Source organism: Macrosteles quadrilineatus, unplaced genomic scaffold (genome assembly GCF_028750875.1).
Source record: "Macrosteles quadrilineatus isolate MER2022 unplaced genomic scaffold, UCM_ALF_1.0 Scaffold_4__1_contigs__length_99947679, whole genome shotgun sequence".
In the NCBI taxonomy this organism is placed as follows: domain Eukaryota; kingdom Metazoa; phylum Arthropoda; class Insecta; order Hemiptera; family Cicadellidae; genus Macrosteles; species Macrosteles quadrilineatus.
The window spans coordinates 77,953,331-77,974,335 of NW_026542597.1; the positions used below are offsets into that span (position 1 = coordinate 77,953,331).

The following is a 21,005-nucleotide window of genomic DNA, read 5'->3' on the forward strand; positions in this document are numbered from 1 at the left end:
GAACATGATAAGATGATTAGGCTCAAACCTCCCTTAAATGTTGGTGCTACAATATTTTTGTGATCAGTTTGTATACAGGTTGTTTGAGAAACAGTATAAGTATGAATATATTATTACAAGTGTTATTTGACATATTTGTTGTACTTTCAGGTAAGGAAAAAGTAACTTTTTTTTAAAAATATTCAATTAAAAATATCTTTATTCATCTAACAATACAGTCTAACTACCTACCATAAAATGTATTTACATTAACTTGTATAAATGACTGTTAACATTATCGCTAATGTTTTCATACTGCCTTGAAGTGCCTTAGAGACTCAACTGTCTTAAAATGTCATCTACGGCTGCAGCAAAGTTGTCGACTGTATGGTAAGGCGGGGGATCGATCTTGTTTTCATCTCCATTCCGGTATTTTCCAGTTTTCACAAGATATCCTCGCATCCCCAAGTCTTGGGCACCTTTAATGTCATCTCGAACATCCTGGTAACAGATTAAAGAAATTTAAACTATAATTTTGTTGTATGTATAACTTAATAAAAAAATGTGTGTATGTATGTTGTATGTTACTTAGCACTAAGAAAATGAATGACGAAATAGTGGAACTAGGGGACTCTTGTTACTAAAAGAATGAAACTATGCCAGTTTTTTGACTGAGAACCTTTGAACCAGTGACAGTTTCTAGCTAAAAAACATATGAGAGGAGTGGATTTGGTTATTTACGGCACGCTTACTTTATCAGTTAACTAACCAGATGAATAATAGGCCTACAGTAAACTCTCGGTTATCCGCAGTGCATGTAGGTAAACCAAAACATTATTTCAATAAAGTTACTAAACACAAAACCGCAATGTAAATCGTAAATCCCAAATACAGTACAGTACAAAACTTGTACAGTAGTTCAGTATTACAGTACAGTATATCGGTATCCACTGTACGTGGTGTGTGCTTGAGCAGTTTTGAGTGCTACCAGCGGCACTGCAGATTCTTTGTTTAGTTGTCGCGCGAGTGAATCACGTGACCGGTGAGTAATCTGTGCAAAAGCTAACCTGTGTTACCATTTCAATTCACTGAAATCATATAATTATATAGTGATTATCCATAACTAATTGTAGCTAGTTGTATGTTACTAAATACAGTGTAAAATGTAGCAATTATACTTGCATTAAAACAAAATATAACATTGGGAGGTTAAAACACTGCTTAATTTGTCAATAAAACGTACATCACCAATCATAATTGCTTCTGATGGGTCGACACCTTCTAGACCAGTACAAAAGAACTCGGGACAAGGTTTTCCGAGCACTTGTGCCTTGCAGTCTGCGGCATACTCCAACCCCTTGACAAACGGACCAGGACCAAGGGCGAGTTTTCCATCGTCACCTTTGAAGTACCGTGCTTCGTGAATTGCGATGAGCTTGGCACCATTTAGAAGTAATCTAGACGCAGGATTTATTCAATCATTGAATAAAATGTTATTGTACATAATTTCTCCTGGATAGCTTGTGGTAGTTTCTCCTAGATACGTAAAAAGTGGACACATGGCAGTGACAAAGTATATCTTGATACATTTTAGGTGGCTTATCAACAAAATTTTAGGTGAAAACTATGTACCTTAAAATTAATAGATAACCTCTGAAATAATTGTTAATTGTTTGTATTTTTGGAGTGTGTATGCCTCTTGGACTTGACAAAACTTTATAATTTAGTCCTAAAGCTGTAGCCTAAATGTTCTTCATGACTTCAAACATTATTATATATAATTTTTTTACTAGGTACCAGAGAAAACAATATGAAAAGTTTATGGAAAAAATAAGTAAATGAGCTCAAAAACTCGTAGAAAATTTAACATTACGTTTTAACTTGTAAAATATAATTTTAGCTGTAGTAATTATAATTCCTTACCTAAACGCTTCACTCAATGTTTTATATTCAAAAAGTTCTGGAGCAAGCCCCACTACTACAGCATTAGGTTCTCCTTCAAACTTATCTAAACCTGAAACACCAAACAGCACACAACTAAGTTGGTTCAATAATTATAACAGGATCTAAAAAAAACCTGATTACCAGGGAGTTTCCCTCACCTAACTCATTTATGGTTCACTTAATGACTAACTTAGGCGTGTCTTCTTTGTGTTTAATTTCCATTAACTCAGCCGTATTTGTATATTTCCCACCTAGGGTGGAAAAGGTTTTACAGGCTTTAAATTGGGTTAGAAGTTATAAAAGCTGTGATTTAATAAAATTAATTTGCCAAAAGTGGACATTTTCAACCTGGATTGCTTTAAGTTAATGTGTCATTCAATTTTTAAATGAAGTCCTCGAACAATTGTCTCTCTTACATTAAGTGACGTTCAAGAAGAAAAAAAAATGGGAATACAACAGAAATTAAATAAACCTAAGAAAAATAGAGGAACAACTACCTACCTTGAAAGTCTTCTAGAGCATCCGGACTGATGAGCAGAAAAGGTTTCAAAGATTGACTTGACACTGCATTCTTTGCTGCCCACAGTGAGCTCCATATCTCTTCAATCTTCAGTTGAAAGCCTAGTTTACAAAGCCTTTCATACAAACACCTTCGAGATTCCTTGGTGGTATTAGTAACAAATTTTATTTTGACATTACTTTGTCGTAACCTAAAATACAAAATAGTTGATCATTGTTTGCTGTAATATTTTTAATATATAGGGCCTATAATACCATATTAAGTAACAATATAAAATGGGTTGAGGATGAGATGGTGTATTAAAATAACTATGGTTAATGCGGGCCTTCTTGCCTGGGTATTGTGAAGGCTACAGTTGCTGGAAGAACGTCAGCTCTGGGATGTAAAAGACAAAATTGTGTGTCAGGAACTACAACCCCAGCCTATCATCAAGCTCAGGGGGGTCCGACAGACATAAAAGCACATTTCTTCTTCATTGAGAGACAGACCACACCCTCACTGACAAGACCTCAGATCTTCAACTCAAAGAAATGTGACAAAAATTTGTTTTTGGAGGTGGTGATTTGTTTGCATGATGTAAGTTACATGATACTTAATACATTAGGCAAGTAACCTTGGACACACTTGTTAACTACAGTATGTTTAGGCCTTTATAGAATACTCGGAAGGTGTATGAATCTGGGGAGTGGAAATTTTAGACAGAGATTTTCTCCCTGATCCTTGTATTTCCCCTATTTTTGGGGTAAGACAGTCCAATCCTCATACACCCCCTATTTTCGGGTTGAATAATTTAATGGAACCATCTTTAAATAACATGTACACCCCCTACAACTCCCTTTTTTACTTCCAGTACCCACCTTAATATTTTTTTTAAATTTTGGTAGAATAATTATAAATAACTTCTTGATCAGATTAATTACATTTTGCTCAATACAAATACACCATTTATGTACAGTTTATCTTGCCCACTTCTCCCGTTAGGAGGCAAACCCCCCTTTTCCTACATATTTTGATATTGGGAGTTTGGTATGCTGCAAAGATGTGGAAGGATGTGAAATGGGGACTGAAATTTTGTCCAACCCTTATATTTTTGGGATGAGAAATTCACACACACCCATTCGCAAACACCCCCCTTTTGACTTAGGGTGGTAATGTACTTGTGCTTATGGCTCTGGGATTTGGTATGCTGCAAAGATGTTACGGTAGGGTACTGAAATTGTGTGTACCCCCAATTTTTGGGGCAAGAAGTTCAATGGAGCAATTCCCATCCTACTACCAGTCCCCCTTTTTGACTTATAAGGGGAGTAGTTTATTTATTTATTTATTTATACGGTGAACACCATTTTTACAGTCAAGTAGTGTAGCCTACATGTACAGGCTATGATGGCTCTGGGGAGTTACTATAGTATGTTGCAATGATGTTAGGGGACTGAAATTAAGTGTACCCCCTCTTTTTGGGGTGAGAAATTCAATAAAGAACGCATAGAGCATGTGATCTTGACCTGCCCCCCTGCCAACAGGAGTTCCTGCACTTGACAATAAGCGATTCAAGTCAACGCTACGCCAGTGTTTACTCAGTCGACTAGGTTGTACTCCTGGCAAGAAATGTTTGATTTGTAAATAATACCGCCACTCCTGCCATTGTTGCTTAGTTGTATAAGTTATGTAACTTATAAGTTAGTGTTTTTTTAAATTATGTAAACTTAATGCAAATAGACACAATCTATCCAACCTCATTAGGTACTTAATTAGGTCAAAGATGAAGAATCCAAGTAAGTTAATCAAATTGGTATTTATTAGGCAACTTTGAGGCCTACTTGAGAAGTTATTGGATCGGACACGAGTACAGTTTCATAACTGGGCTATTTAAATATTGATTGAAACTAAGTTATCGATTTGCTTGGTAAATGTTCATTTGATTTTTGTCATCAACAGTAAGTTTGGTTTGGTTATTACAGTTTCATTTTATAAGTTATAAATATAGATTATTAGGCTAGTCGATATTAGCATAGCGCAGTTAAGAAACTGTTAGTTAAGACCGCGAACACTTCACCATCCTTCAGAATTTGACTTGAAACATAGCTTAGCAAGAATAATTTTATAAAAACTTACTGGATTAAAATACTCTTTGCCACGTTATTTAGTTAGGCTTTTAGGAAACTGAAATTTGGTTAGGTAGGGCCTATTTAAAAAGGAAGACTCCCTTCATAACCTAAAAAGTGAGACTTAACTTGGTCATGGCAAGACATTAAAAATTTAATAAAATACTTACCTGTTGAGAGCTTCAACTGCTGATGGAGTTATTTCATTTCCTATGTGTATTGTACCACTTAAATCAATTAAAACTGATTTACACAATTTTTGACGAGTACCCATAGTTTGTTTTGGTTAGTCCTCTGCCTTCTTGATGTCATTGTTTTATCAGCTGTTAGTTCGATTTTCAGCTGTGTGGATTGGAAATGAAATGGTGAAGCTGTGGCTAGGCAAAACTATGCGCTGTTTCGTAAATTCCCTCATAAGATGATAATATTTAATGGTAAGTACATAATTGTGTTAAATTTAATTTACTTTGAGGCCTAAAAGTGGTCCAAATACGAAAATATCACGTATGAAGGCGTTTTTAGAGTATTACCAGCAGCGCTTCCACTGCTTACAGGAGTCGAACTCCGATGAAGGAACAAAGGTCTCCATAATGGATTGAGGTTAGAGTTCAATTTATTTTCTGCTCCCTACGTTTCAGTATAAAGATTTTAAATGTTCTTCAGTCGTTTGCAATTCCATATAAACAAATATCTTTCATTGAAATTATATTTTGGTAACTTAGTTTAGTCATAACTATCCAAACCCCCAAAATAGGATTGTAGTAAAAAGCTGAGGTGTTCCTCTGTCAGTGAAGTTTGAGGTGATGCCTAGGGTTAAATTTTCTGTTTCATATTTTATGTTTATTGCGTTATTGAGATTAATGAAATGCCATAAACCAACATTATATACGTTTAGAAGACTTCTTACATATAAATTAAGCATCCCAACTATCAAATTATGAAAAGCTCAGTTTAGGCCTTGGACTGTCTTTTGATATGGGCTAGACAATTTAGTTTTAACTTGGGTTTTGTTTGGTGAATTTGGAATACTATTCCATCAATTGACCAAGATAAAAACTTGTAAATAGTAGCCTACATAGCCTATTTTTGCTCAAGCTATTAACTTATATAGCTAAATCTAGAAGCCCATTTGTGTGATAGGCCTAATAACTTGGGTGATTATAAGGTGACTAGAAGTGACTAAAAGCAAACCTAGTCTTTAAGTAGGTCTAGGCATAGGCTACTTACAGCTGGCAAAAAGACTATTTCTCACTATAACTTCAATAACTTAACTTAATGTGTTTATTAATGCAATCCATTTAATGTAGCCTACCTATCTTTTCATGAGTGTATGATAAGTTAGGGTTAGCCTATTATATCGTGTATTTAAGTAGGTAATTTGACTAATGGTGTACCTAACTTAACTTAAAACTTAGCATTTATCTAGGGCTACTTAGGTCATTGACTTAAAATTTAATTCACATTAAAGCAAACTTCCAAACATTAACTTATCTACTTACCATACAATTTAGAACCAGTCCTAGCCTAGCAAGTTTATTCAGTTGAGATTCACTTTTTATTCTTTGGTAGGCCTAAAATGTCTCAGACCAGTTAAGTAGACCTAGACCTTAAATTGCTAGGACAACATAAAATTAAGTCTGAACCTAAGTGAAAACCAATTTCAGATAGTTAAGTTAAGTTAAATAGGGACAAAGCTAGGCCTAGTCATAATTAATTTTTCCAATAAGATAATTTTTCTAAACAAAGTTGAAGCCCTTTATCTTTAGGCTAGGCCTATCAATTAAGTCACGTTAACTTAACTTAATAACCGTGCTTAACGGTCCAAACCCATAACTTAACGTTTTGTGGGTGTGCCGGGAATCAAACCCGTTCTTCTCAAGAAGTCCGAAACGCTAACAACTCGCCCAAAACCTGTGATTGTGGTTTTGTTTTATTCTTACAAAATATGTTAAAAATGCTAAAGGTAAAGGAACAGACTACACAAAACAGACAGTAGGCCTATTTAGTGGGGTAGCTAAGTTGTTACAGTGCTCCCTTAAAAAATCTGAAGTTTTCCAGTTATAGCCTGATAAAAGTTACCGGTAGTTGCGTTTCGTAAGTTCATAAGTCAACCAAGTGTCCTTTGTCAAATCAGACCTGAGACCAATTATGTATTTTTAACAAGTGCCATTTGACCGGCTGTAATTCAAAAGCCAGACTTATTGTAAGTTCTTAAGGAATAGGCCTATGTCTGTAAAAATATAGGTGATGGAATTAGTTACGTTACATAATATGCATGAATATATATTAATGTTAAGCTTATGATAGTTTGAGGCAACCTTTAGACATTTTAATAATCTCAGTGGGAAACTTATCGATGCACTTGTCAGCCAAACCTGAGAAATTGTACGTAGGCTAGTGTTTGTTATTCTTGGACCATATCCTTATAAAATAACTTATAGGCTATCTAGCTCTAAGTTTTAATCATTTATCTGTCAATAGTATATTGTCAATAGGGGTTGACTGGTGCTCATTTCTAAATCTAAGCTTTAAAAATAGGCTAACCAAATTTTGTTAGGCTAAGATGGTTTGATGAAATTCTAAAAATAAAGAATCTAATGTTTTTTTATGCAATACTAAGGTCTAGTACAGTAGAACCCCTTATATCCGTCTTTGGCATTTAACCGACTCCTGAGGATGTCTGACCTTCTAGGCATAGGCCTACTTGTTCTGTCTGGAGCAATAACACTGACTAGTGACTGCTTTTGGTTTACTGAAAGTCAGAATGGTTTTGCAGTAGTTGTGGCAGACGATCACCGCTGTCGCTGGGACAGCCAGATAAGCCCACGGGTGTTGCCGCAATCACAAGTGTTGAATACCGGTGTCACCGAGACCGCGAGATATGCTCACAGGTGTTGCTGTGATCTTGGGAGACGATTAATGTTGTCACAGAGACTGCAAGCTATGCTTCTCCCGATGTCTGATTTTTTATTGTTCCGACCATGGCCACGTCCCGTCATAATCGGATATGAGGGGTTCTACTGTAGGTAAACCCTTTTAGGATACCTGACGCCTGATTAGATGGACCTTGTTGTTCAGCCTCATATAAATGGGCAAAGTTGTTTCTTAATCTATTTTTCTTTGTTAATCAATCGTTTGAATTGAAAGGCAGTAAATTTCACTAGCCAAGTCCCCCAACTGCTCATGACAGGGGAGAATTCCTGTTGCCCAGCTAATTTCTCAGTTGATTTGAATTTACTATGCAAGTAGCCCAGGTTTTGCTAAACGGATTGTGGTTAGGGCCTAAATGAGTTCTAAAACTTGCTGTAAATAATAGGCTAATACCGTATATATTTTCATTCTGTGGATATATTTTTAATCTTAGTTCTTTGTTTCAGGTGCAATGATACTTTGTTACCTGACTGCTCAACAGCTATATTATTCCTAGTATTTCAAAAAAAGAGTAAGTTCATTATTGTACCTATAAGAATAATAATCATTAGAGTTAAGTTTAATTGTACAACATTTAGAAACTATTTATTTATTTCGCCATTTTTCAGGGAATTGAAAATGATAAAAGTTAAAAGGAGGGATGCCTATTCAAAAACTAATGAGGATTTAACTTACCGTAATAATCATAAATTATGAGACCATTAGTTTTAAAGCAAAAATTTCTTAGTGTTGATGTTGGTATTACATCTTCATTAGTCTATATAATTATTATAGTGGTGGATAGGCAGAGTCCATGCAGATCCGCCACTCTTGTTCTATGGTCTTTTATTATACAAAGTCAACTTTTGTTAGCTAGATTGAGCATGGTAAGGTTAACCTGAATTTTAATTGTCCTGACTGTACAATACGGACTGCTGACTACAACCCTAAATTTGGTGTGGGAAACAAAGATTTGAGAATTGGAACTTGCATAACTGTGGGCTAGAATTATACTACCCAATTTTTATAATTATAATTTGAAAAACTGGCCTATTCTAAAAATAAATTTTTTAGGCTCTGAGCTATAACTAAAAATATGCTTTACCGTTATGAACAGCTTGACTTAAGTAAATTTTGATACAGGCGTTTTAGCATTACAATGCAATCAGGAATAGATTTCGGCTGAAGCAGTGTTGTCGAAGGTAAAACACGTAACACGTTCAAATATTTACAAAAAACAGATGGTCAAGTCACACATACTCTTCCACTTACTTCTGCTCCGATCCAAGCAAGATACTCCCGGGCTTGCTGTTGGTTCCAGTGCCCGTAGAATTAACGTTGAAATCACCTCTATGCGCTTGCGCAGCCAAAAAGTCCTGAGAAGGATTTTTTTTTAAGAGGCGATTCCAAAAAATCCGTCTGCAAACTCAAACGGTCTCCGGCAGACGGACGGATTCCTGTGTGCGTTGCCAGTGTTGCCACAATTGATAACATGGGGAGTGAATTTTAGTCCGCCCGTCTGTGAGAGTCTGTCTGTCTATGTGTGCGCCGGCCTTTATATTATAGTTTGTTGTTTAAAATTATTCTTACAAATTATTTTTGGTGTAGGCTTTAGGTCTGTAATCTTTGAATTTGTCTAGAGCGCCCAGCCCTGTCTATTGTCTTTCTTACTTTTACAAAGTGTAACCCATTCTGTCGGCCTTAGTTTGTTTTATTAATAGATATTACCATTAACAATAGAATATTTTAATCTGTCTTCAGCCTGTCTTTGGGATTTAAAAATATTTTGTAGGTGTAAGCAACTTTGGAACAAATCAGGGTTAAGATTTGTTTGTTATTAGTCTATAATAGATTTCCTTTGGCAGCAGTTTTCTCATAGGCTACGCTTTTATGTTGAACCATCTACTCCGTGTGCATACAATAGAACCCTGCCCATCTGACCTCAGCTAGTCCGACTCCTCACATAATCTGACCGTGTAATTTGCCAATTGGTGACAATGTTACTACGGTAATATCAAGCAGGTTTCCCATGGTCGTGTGGACATTGCATCACTGTCTTCCGCAATCGCTGAAAAGATGTTGTTTATCCCCCGCTGTCACGGTCACATCATTATCATCTTCAGGATATCTTTTCACTGTTCCGACAAAGGTCCCGGTCCTGTAGGTGACAGATTAGCGATTTTGTTCTGTGGTAAAATTTTCGGTCTATATGTGGATTAAGGAGTTGTACAGGCCTACCATATAAAATTTTATTTTTTAAAACCGATTTTGCCAACACTTTTGAGTAATGTAGGCCTACGCAAGAGATTCCAGCTGCTTTTGGTTTACCGACAATTGTTAACCCATTGACTAAAGCACGGGTCACACTAGGCTGGCATCAGCGGCGAATCGAAAGAAGCCGCGACTGTCAGCTTAATGTGACCAAAAAATTCGCAGCTGACATTGGGCTGACACAGCCTGGATTGGTGAGCCGGTGATGCTGGTGCCAGCTGCTGATCAACAGCGGCTGGCAAACAGCCTGGTGTGACCCGTGCTTTAGGGGTCCATCCCATGACCGTATTTCTCCATGAGATAGTAGTAGGCCTACTGATAACCTGCTGGCCCTCAATTACTAGCCTACATCGAATCTAACCAAAGAGCACTACAGTAATGTTGTTGTATAGGGCATACTTATACTGGCAAGCCCTATTTAAGACCCGTACTGGCAACACCCCTTCGGCCGACGGGTGGCATGGTAGCTCAGTTTGCTTTGCACTGACAAGCACTGCTGCAGTCTTTCAACATGCCGGGTTTGAATTCTTTACATCTATGCAATCAGTATTGAGTTTGCCAATTTGGAGAGTGGAGAACCCACCTTAAAAAAATAAATGGTGTCCGGGCTTAGGATGGAAGTTGACGGCATTAGTGAGTAATAAGGATTGCACACAACAGCTGTTTTGCTTCTTTTTACATTGTTGTAGAGGAGGACGGATATTTCATTTTTAGCTTTTATTTGGTTAAAAATGGATGTATTGTGTTGCAATACACAGGCCTATATAGTAAAATTTATTAAAGGACATACATAAGGATAAAAGGACCTAAAAAGTTATAAATAAATAATTAAAAAAAATCTGTTGTAAATGGGTTTAAGGGAATATAGTGTAATCTGCAAATCTTGTGAGAACCTCTGATTTATTTTCAGTTATTGACTTTTATCATTCTTATTTCTCTTGGCTTTGTGTATTGTCGTTGCTCATTGGTTTTGACCCATACAAAATTTCCGTAACACTACTTTTGCGCTTCAGAATACTTTTACAAGACTTTCGAAAGCATCAGTGCTTATGGTTACAGTTATTGTTTGGCCAAGTATTAATTCCCTGGATTAGACTTTGGCTTAAATATGTAATATTTTCATGACTAATAATATAGGCCTACTATTATAGGTCTGATTAAATGAAAAGTAAACAATCAACTTTTAACTTTTAGGTTTGTTTTCAGTTTAAGTTAGCATGGCAGTCTTTAAATTAAGAGAAACTGATAGATTTGTTAATACGGTAATAGCAAAATTGCAACCTACAAACGCTTAAGAGATGTGTAGGTAAGTGAGTAAACAACTTTATTAAGTCAACAATTTGATTTTTGAGAACAAAAGAAGCGAAAATTGCTAGCTGGCCCTATATAAAGATTCAATAATAGCCTACTGTTGCTGATTGCCTTTGTTTAGGATTAAAGTGCAATTAAAACAGTGTTTTCTTTGAACTAGTTGTCTTAGCAATGTCTCGGTGATTAGCACAATACTGGTGGTGGTTGGGAGTTATTTTTTCAGAGGTTGGTAGCCACTTTTTATCTTGCACTTGGCTGTTCACATTAGACCTTGTGGCTGTGTGTTTATTAATTGTTTCCAGTAAAGCAAAGGGTAAGCCTATACAGTCAAGAGTAAACTGTACTGATAAAATTTAGTGAGAGCCCCAGTACGCAAACACATTACATAGCTGTTATAGATTCATAGTCCAATGTGCTACCAACTGAGCCTCCGTCTCAACCTAAAAACCCTCTCAGTATTTTTTGACTGCCAAACACTGTCCCCTAATTTACAGTTGCAGCCAGAATCAACTGAGCACCATTGTAAGCCCAATAAAAGTATATATATGGTCCCCCCCCCCAAAGTATACTTTATAAATAATCACAGCAAACTAAACAAAAACCAAATTCTTCTTGAATTTAGGTTATTGAAGTAAATGTACCTTACTTAAAGGTATACTTGTGTCTGATTCTTATCAATAATACAATTTGGTTTGGTCTAGGTTAGGTTACCATCAAACATGACCATACTATTAATCAGGGCTTCATCTCATCTAACTTTTGTAGCTAGAATTTGTCTCTTGATCCTTAGAACTACTCTATATATATCGTTGAAATAACATAATTGGCTAGCTATTTCAATTTGTTTAGACATAATTGTATCACGACTAGAGTTTGACAACAATTAACATGCTAAGAAATTCTCAGCTACACACAGATGTAACTGGAGAATTGCTCTCTGATCGGCTGATGTCTGGAGATGCAGAGCGACAATTCATTTGATACCATTGTCACTCACAATTATCAATATTCAATCCGAAAAACAAACACAGTATACAAAGTGCACAGCAAGAACTAGGACTACTCGGGAGAACGCACGACATCCGACAAAAAAACAAAGAGTGGGTGAGCCCCCATTTGGTCGTGTACGCCACTGTGAGCACGACAGTCGTGGATCACAGTGGCAGTGGACGACTGCACCACGACAGTTTGTCGTGGTCGTACAGTGGGCGAGCGCTCATAAGATCCAATTTTCACTATTGGAATGTGGTTGGTCCGACACAGTGTGGTACAACTGAAATCGTATAGTGGGTGAGGGGCCTAAGGCCTAATATGTCACTAGAGTCAAGCTCATCACCTTCTCCCTCACACATAAGGGCTTTTGTTATTTTATATTTTAGTTAGGCCTATCAGTCATGTAGGTTTAGCCAATGTTAATCTTTGAGCCATCAGTTTAAAAAGTGCAGTAGCAGAAATGCAAGTAGAATTTTTTAAATCATTAGTTTCCAATTGCCTTCAATTGTTGGATCAAAATTGTTGTTTTTCCATTTCAAGCCATTTATTACATAATTTATCATTCGTAAAATTGTCATCTTGTCCCTTGGTTTTGGATCATATCATCACATTTTATATTTATAAAATGAACTAATAGACGTCTTTTGATTGTTCCAGGAATACTATGCCTCCTCCTGCACGTCCTGGAAGTCTGAAAGACCCTGAGATTGCTGACCTCTTCCAGAAAGAAGATCCTGAAAAAATCTTTGATGATCTTCGAGAAATCGGCCATGGAAGTTTTGGTGCTGTCTACTATGCCCGTTGCCTTATCACCAAAGAAATTGTCGCTATCAAGAAGATGTCGTATTTGGGTAAACAGAGCTTGGAAAAGTGGCAAGATATCTTAAAAGAAATTCGTTTTTTGAGGCAGTTGAACCACCCTAACACAGTTGAGTACAAGGGGTGTTACTTACGCGACCACACGGCATGGTTGGTCATGGAGTATTGCCTCGGTTCTGCTTCAGACATAATAGAAGTTCATAAGCGACCACTTAAGGAAGAGGAGATTGGTGCAATCTGTGAAGGAGTTTTGCAGGGTTTGCATTATTTGCACTCCTTGGATAGAATTCATCGAGATATAAAAGCAGGTAATATACTTCTCACCGAAAATGGAACAGTCAAGCTGGCAGACTTTGGCTCTGCCAGCATCAAGTGCCCAGCAAACAGTTTTGTGGGCACCCCGTATTGGATGGCCCCTGAAGTCATCCTTGCCATGGACGAAGGCCAATACGACGGCAAAGTCGATGTCTGGTCACTGGGAATCACTTGTATAGAACTTGCTGAGAGAAAGCCGCCATACTTCAACATGAATGCTATGAGTGCTTTATACCACATAGCGCAGAACGATACTCCCGTTCTTCAGTCTCCTGAGTGGAGTGACACTTTTAGGCATTTTGTTGATTCTTGTCTGCAGAAAAACCCATTAGAACGACCCACTTCTGGGAAACTTCTATCACATTCATTCGTTGGTAGTGGTAGGTCTCCTCATGTTTTAATAGACTTGATTCAGCGAACCAAAGCAGCAGTTCATGAGCTAGATAACCAAAATTATAGAAAAACAAAAAAGATCCTTATGATAGATTCTTGTGAAAGTGAAAGCACAGTAGGAGATCCCGACGACACACCCGATGAACAGACTGGAGCAGATAGCAGCAAGAGTGACAGCATAACATCTGAACATTCTGTGCAGTCAATGGGCGTAAGTGCTTCGTCTCAAGGCAGCTCTACAAACAGCATTCCACCAGCACCCGAAGTCAACCATGACAATTACCCTCCCTCCATGCGGAACCGTCACAAAGGGAGCAATTCTAGTGCTTTGGTGGAGCATGGGCCTAACAATTTCGCAACTCTGAGAACTACTTCGATCGTCACAAAACAGCAGAAAGAGCATATGCAGGAAGAAATGCACGAGCAGATGACGGGATACAAGAGAATGCGCAGAGAGCAGCAAGGTGCGTTGATCAAGTTGGAGGAAAAATGTAAAGTCGAAATGGACAATCACAAGCAAGTGTTGGACAAAGAGTATGAAGCTCTCTTGCAACAGTTCAGCAAAGAGTTGGAAAAATTACAGATAAAACATCAGCAAGAGCTCGAAAAGAAAATGAAACACAATGCTTCAGCTGAGAAGAAACTTTACAAAGAAATCAGCAGCCGTCAAGAACAGGATAGGAAAGTGTTTGATGCTCAGAGGAAGAAGGAATTCAAGGCGAATAAAGAAAGGTGGAAACGGGAACTCAGTCAAGACGATTCAACACCTAAAAGACAAAAAGATGCCGCACTCCAAAGTCAGCAAGAAAATCTGAAGCAGATAGAAGCGAGAGAAGAGCAAAGGTTAGTATTAGGCCAAAAAGAGTATTTGGAATTGGAAATAAGAAAATTTCACCGTAAAAAGTTGCTGGCTTTCCATAGTCTAGAACAAGAACTGTTAAGGGAAGAATTGAACAAGAGACAAACACAGTTAGAGCAAGCTCACTCAATGCTATTACGCCATCACGAGAAAACCCAAGAATTGGAATATCGTCAACAAAAAGCAGTTCACCAATTGAGAGAAGAACAGGTTTTAAGACAGCATCAAATAGAGCAACAAAATCAGCATGACTACATGACACGGGCAGAGAGAGATCTCAAAAAGAAGCACGCTTTGGAGTTGAAACAACAACCGAAAAGCTTGAAGCAAAAAGAAATGCAGATTCGAAAACAGTTCAGAGAAACATGCAAGATACAAACCAGACAGTATAAAGCTCTCAAAGCGCAGATTCTTGCTACAACACCGAAAGATGAACAAAAAGCAGTCATAAAAAAGTTAAAAGAAGAACAGAGGCGCAAACTTGCACTGCTTGGAGAGCAGTATGAGCAGAGCATTGCTGAAATGCTCCAGAAGCAGTCAATTAGACTGGACGAGTCACAAGAAGTAGAATGTCAGCATCTTAAGGATAGGCTGCATTACGAGCTTGAGATCTTGATGGCATATCAAAGTAAAAACAAGATGCAAGCCGAGGCTCAGAGGAATAGGGAGAGGAAGGAGCTTGAAGATCGAGTTGCAGTGAGGAAGTCACTTCTCGAGAGGAAAATGGAGATGGAAACGACACAGTTTCTTCAGGAACGATCGGAGAGGATTCGTCTCCTTCATGAGAGGCAAGACAGAGAATTGGAGGATTTTGATGAGGAGTCAGCGAGGCTGGGATTCAGTGCTCTAGCGATCGCAGAAGCTTCCAAGGAGTCTTATCCTGATGACGATAGCCTCTCCGGCAGCATGCTCAGCCTAGCGCATAGCAACTGTCCCAACCCCTAGTCGTAACAAATCAATATGTACATTAACAGTTTTTAGAAGCATTTTTAATTTAGGAACATTTGATTAATGTTTGTAAGCGATTTATATATGCATTCAATATTAAATTGTGTAAAATAGCGATGTGGGAAGCATAAAAAGTATGTACAGTTAACTCTAAATTTGCAACGATAAAGAAATGGCCCAGCCATTTTACACCATAGCATTAAAACCGTTATGGTATAAAGAATTCCTTAAAGTATAAGGTTTAAATAACTTATAGATATATATTAAAGCTTAAAGGTCTATTCAATATAAATTGTAATTTTAGATTTACCTATGCAAAGACATATTTTCACTTGTAAATGAGTCATTGTCATTAAGTTTGTACTCTGTGACGGATATAAACACTTTTTTTGTTTTTTTCTAAAACAAGGTTTTTTTATTCGTTCAAACCTTAAAAGCTATTTTTTTGTCCTACATAACACAATAATTAAAACCTTCAGACTAGGCTTGTAATAATACATATAGAAATAATAAGCATACTGTACAAAAAACATCACTCATTCAATAATAAAAAATGTAACTTAAAATAGAACTCTTAATTCATTAAAATGTACTGTAACATATGTTCAATTATTGAATTGTGGATTGACTACTGAATATCATACATCGGGTATTATTTTTCATTGGATGTGTGACACATTAACAATTACAATTTTTCTAGTAGCGAAAATTGATTCCAGGACATTTTAAGGCTAGGCCTATCATAATAAAATAAAAATAATGAATCTATCTTTTGGGTTGATACTAAAATGAATTGGAAATATGGACACATATTATTAATTTAGATTTAATAGCTTCAATTGTAATAACAACAAATGTTGTGTGCTTAAAATCACATTTAGTTCTGTTGATTGAAGTATATTCATTTGCTAATTTTACTTTTTACTTTAAACATATATAATTTAAAATATTTTGTCATATATTTAAAGTACACAATTTTTATAAAAATAATAAGCTTATTATTGGTTTTATTGTGCAATAAGTTACAGGCAGACGGTGATTCAACATGAGTGATAAACATATGAACGCAATATTATTGATGATATTTTACCCCATCTTGAGGAATGAAGTAAAATTGATAAAGATTTGTTTCTAAATATTTTAAACCTTAATATAACTTGATTAACCACTTGTATAAATTTGTATTGCAATATTATGTAGGTTTATTGCAATATGCTGACACATTTCTGAATAGACTAGATAATATTATATAAATATTATATATAAGGAACAATAAATGCTGATGTCTTTGTAATCCTTGGTATAACAAGTCACATGTTTTTATGTGATGTTTTTATATAGAAAATAATTAAGCCTAATATTTTGTACATAGTAAATAAACGCTTTTGTCATGCATGAGTGATGGGAAATTGTTTTAATGGCTGATAATCCTTATTGTTCGTTTTGTAGGATGAGATGTGTGGTTCATATGCAGCTTTAGTGTGTCCTCCGATTAGCACTTTTAGAAGGAGAATAAATTAATTTTAATCTCAAACTTGTGTTTATCGATGTAAAATATTTTATACATATAATTTATTTGTTTTCTTCAGTTTTACACTTTATGTAGTTAATTGTCTTTTTTTCACTTTTAGTAAAACTTGGTGTTTTTTTTTAAGATAGTGAAGAGAACCCTCGTGGAATGATCTTAAGTTTGTGCTGGTACATTTTAACGTTTCCCAATTAATTAAAACAATTTCCTATTTTTACATTAATTCTATAAATATTTAAGTTAATCATTAGTGTAGAATTTATCGCATTATAAATATATTGCTTTATAAACAGTGTTATTGTTATATATTCATCTTTGCCCACATTCTAATGTAATATTTTTTAACAACACTTGAAAATTCTTTTATTGGTTACTTCTAATTTGTCTCGTCCTCGTCTTGTTTGGGTTTAAATGTCACTTTTTACATTTTTTGTAATATAGGAAATCTTACAAGCACTCTTTTGGTTTGTTTAAAAAAATATGTCTAATTTTATGTTAGCCAATTGCTGAAATATTTATTATAATTCATGCTTACATTATTAAACATTTCTCAAATTAGATCTTTTTATTTTTTCAAACTCCAATTCTCCTTTTTAATCCTAGTGATGTAAAGACTGGTCACTCTTTTACATTTCATTTTGGTTTTTGGTACATTCCATCCAGATGGGTTCGCAACTGGATTACCTTATTAAGAATGAAGGATAAGTAGTGTAGGATGCAGTGAAATACTTGTACCATTGATAGCTGTTTCTTTTGACAGAATTGTTTTTAAAGGTTCAATGATAAAACACATCTTGGTCCAATTTCATACAAACAAAAAGCTACTGATCTTATCCAAGACCACACTAAAAAAACAGGCCGTAATGCTCGTCAAGCATGACGTCACGATAGAAGACGGCAATGACGTAATGTTTAATATTTTGTGACAAAGGGTATTTCTTTATTTATTTTCCAAGGGAAGATTAAAACAAGCAGCTACAAAAAATAATGAAAACAGTTTACAAAAAGAGAAGATACAAAGATACAGCTACAAATTATTAAGTTCCTCAGATAGGAGCCAGTGTAGTAACTTAGAGTGCCGGGTATGCATCAGATAATAGACGTTATTCAAATGTATAACAGTGAAACTATACTGTGTAGGGGTGCTTTCATTGAAGTGTGACACTTTCAAACCCAGAAGAATGAATGTATAGTGTAGATGTTTATTGTTTATACCAGCGAACACATAACAAAAATTATTATGTGCTCGCTGGTTTATACACCTAACTTGGCCAAGAATAGAGTTCCAGGCAGATGAAAAAAAACCAGCTCCATATGACAGCGACAGGGGCTTAAGAGTTAGGACATTCTAAGGTAAATTACATTTGTAATTGTAGGTAGTATAAAGGTTCACTAGCTAAAAGGTAGTGCAAAATGAGTTTAAGCCTGAAATTCAAAATAAAAACATGTATACAACCATTGAGTCATTGAGAGTTGTACATCCCATCTATATGGATCAGCTGTCGCCAATTTTTTACTAAAAAAGAATGTAGTTGTGTGAGCCAGTCAGAGATTGCACTAGTGTCTAAAACTCTATTTTGTACCTTATTTTTCGTTACTGACAAACGGTAAACTACGTCATTGCCGTCTTCTATCGTGACGTCATGCTTCACGAGCATTACGGCCTGTTTTTTTAGTGTGGCCTTGTCTTATCCCAGGATCAAACCGTGACTATGGATGGAGTAGCCAACATTTCAGGTCCAGGTTTAATTAATCAATTTAATTATAGCTTTTTATAACGTTTCCCTTTGAACACAAAATCAAAATTCTAAAAAATTTGTTTAATGTTTGTTTAGGCAAGTAAAGAGCAATAAACAGGCAGGCTATGACCACAAAGAATACACATATCCCTTCAACTGCCACCTTTTTTAAGGTGGGACTATCACACCAAGCTCTGTCAGACCTAATTGAGATAGGAGCCAGTGTAGTAACTTAGAGTGCCGGTTATGCATCAGATAATAGACGTTAGGGCTATTCAAATTTGTAACAGTGAAACTATACTGTGTAGGGGTGCTGAATACACCTAACTTGGCCAAGAAAAGAGTTCCAAGCAGATGAAAGCACACAAAAAGTTCACAATACAATTAACTTTATATTTTTCTCGACTGAGGGCTTCCTCAGAAGAAAATAGTAGGGTGTAGAAAGTAGTCAACTTTGATTCTTAACAAAACTTAAGTAGATTATACTTTGGGTGGCCAAACACTTCTTTGGTTGACTTAAAATGAGTTGCTGTCACACGGAGCTTGTTTCAGCAGCTAGTTCTCGCTGCGAAATCCAGCAGCTTTAGTTGCTAGTTCTCCATCGCGCTAGAAGTCCTGTCAGACGAAGCTGGAGATCTAGTGCTACAACTACAGGTCTGGTGATGTGATGGGACTGTTTGTGTAGTTACCAAAAATAATGTCGTATGTTGGTTTTTGAAGTTATGTTTTGACTATGATCAGCCATCATAACTGCGAGAAAATTATGGCAATGCATGAAAACATGAAGTTTTAAATTTGTTCTTGATTAGTTGAAATGTATTAAATTATTTAAATTCATTTTTCTTACTGCGAGAACTAGCACGATACTGTCAGATGGAGCTGGAATGGCACTAGAGACCACAGCTGGATGGGCACATGACGTGCTAGTGACTGACTCTTCAAGCCCTTGTAATATTCAACTGTTTAAACCCTCCAGTGGCTAGAGATACCAGATCATGCCAGCAGCTAGAGATACCAGATCATGCGAGTGTTTCTAGCAGCTCACACAATGCTGATTCTAGCTGCTAGTTACTAGAGGTGAAAAAACCAGCTCCGTGTGACAGGGGCTTAAGAGTTAGGACATTCTAAGGTAGATTACATTTGTAATTGTAGGTAGTATAAAAGGTTCACTAGCTAAAAGGTAGTGCAAAATGAGTTTAAGCCTGAAATTCTAAATAAAAACATGTATACAACCAACACGATCCCTGGAGTCGGCAACGTTGCTGAACACTAATTGCACCACTCAACAATTAAGTTGGCGTGAACAGCTGATTAGTTGAACTCAAATCATTACAATTTTACTCCTTCTCTCTCAATCCTTGAACCTCATTGGTCCGTTACCCGTGTTGTTGAGCAAAAATGAGTAAACAATGCTGTAATGTGAAACTTTTCAAAACTAAGAACTGAACTGAAACAGCTACTTTAAAAAACGGTCGTAGGTAAAATATGTTACGTCACTCGTCCAAAATGTGTTTACCGGACTCGTATGGTATTGGTTAACGACCACACTCGTCCGGTAAACACCTATTTTCAGGACTAGAAACGTAATATACTATAGTATTAATTAACTCTCTTGACAGTTTCTTAGTCCCCTCGAAAATAGATTTAAAAAATATGATATTCTTTGAAAAAGCTAGTAGGGGGTATTTTTTAAAACTTTTTTACTGTTTTTAAGATGCTCACATGAGCTCTGTTGCAGTCCAAATGTAGCATGTTCTTCGCCCACAAATTCATAATTTAGATTTTCAAAAGAAAATTTACATTTTGAAGGTAATTTTATAGAATGGTAATAGCATTGAAAGAGTCTTCTTCCAATTCCAGTTTAATTTAATATTAAGTTTGTCTTTTGTTTTCACCACAAGACATGTTCTTCGCCCACAAGTTCATAATTTAGATTTTCAAAAGAAAATTTACAGTCTGGAGGTAATTTTATAGAATGCTAATAGCATTGAAAGAGTCTTCCAATTCCAGTTTAATTTAACCCTTCCAGGGCTAAATTAAATGAAGGGCTGGAGCCAAAAATTAAAAACTAAAGTGGTTGTGTTTTGTACTTATTTCACTTGAAATAATTCATGGATCATAAAAAGATTTTCCTTAGGGCTGAACTAATTTTTGTACAGAAGTTATGAAGAAAATAAAATTTGATTTGACGGATATATCCGTCCCACAAAAAACATAAGGTGGACGGATATAGGGCCAAAGACGGATATATCCGTCAACCTTAGGCTATTCCATCCCTTGTTTTATTTTTTATCCATAAAAATGTATCTATCATTCTGAGCTAAATCTAAACCACTCAGTTCCGCTCCCATGTCCTCAATCTCATTCCCGGCCA

The 21,005-nt window shown here is 36.2% G+C and overlaps 2 protein-coding genes across 4 annotated transcripts; one reads left to right on the forward strand and one right to left on the reverse strand.

Moving 5' to 3' along the window:
* Positions 1-202: 202 nt before the first annotated feature.
* Positions 203-4,992, reverse strand: LOC128991642 (haloacid dehalogenase-like hydrolase domain-containing protein 2). The gene is made up of 5 exons (XM_054414715.1): positions 4,716-4,992; positions 2,425-2,633; positions 1,903-1,993; positions 1,223-1,436; positions 203-480 (listed from the first exon to the last, which is right to left on the reverse strand). The coding sequence occupies exons 1-5, from the start codon at positions 4,817-4,819 to the stop codon at positions 310-312; spliced, it is 789 nt and encodes a 262-aa protein (XP_054270690.1). The 5' UTR covers positions 4,820-4,992; the 3' UTR covers positions 203-309.
* On the forward strand, positions 4,866-17,428 carry LOC128991641 (serine/threonine-protein kinase Tao-like). 3 transcript variants are annotated; one of them, XM_054414712.1, is made up of 3 exons: positions 4,866-4,979; positions 7,923-7,987; positions 12,688-17,428. In XM_054414712.1, exon 3 carries the CDS (start codon positions 12,695-12,697, stop codon positions 15,359-15,361), a length of 2,667 nt encoding a protein of 888 aa, XP_054270687.1. In that variant the 5' UTR covers positions 4,866-4,979; positions 7,923-7,987; positions 12,688-12,694; the 3' UTR covers positions 15,362-17,428. The 3 variants fall into 3 exon arrangements, with proteins under 3 accessions (XP_054270687.1, XP_054270689.1, XP_054270688.1); XM_054414714.1 differs by lacking the exon at positions 4,866-4,979 and adding an exon at positions 5,058-5,145; XM_054414713.1 differs by lacking the exon at positions 4,866-4,979 and adding an exon at positions 5,306-5,345.
* Positions 17,429-21,005: the final 3,577 nt, after the last annotated feature.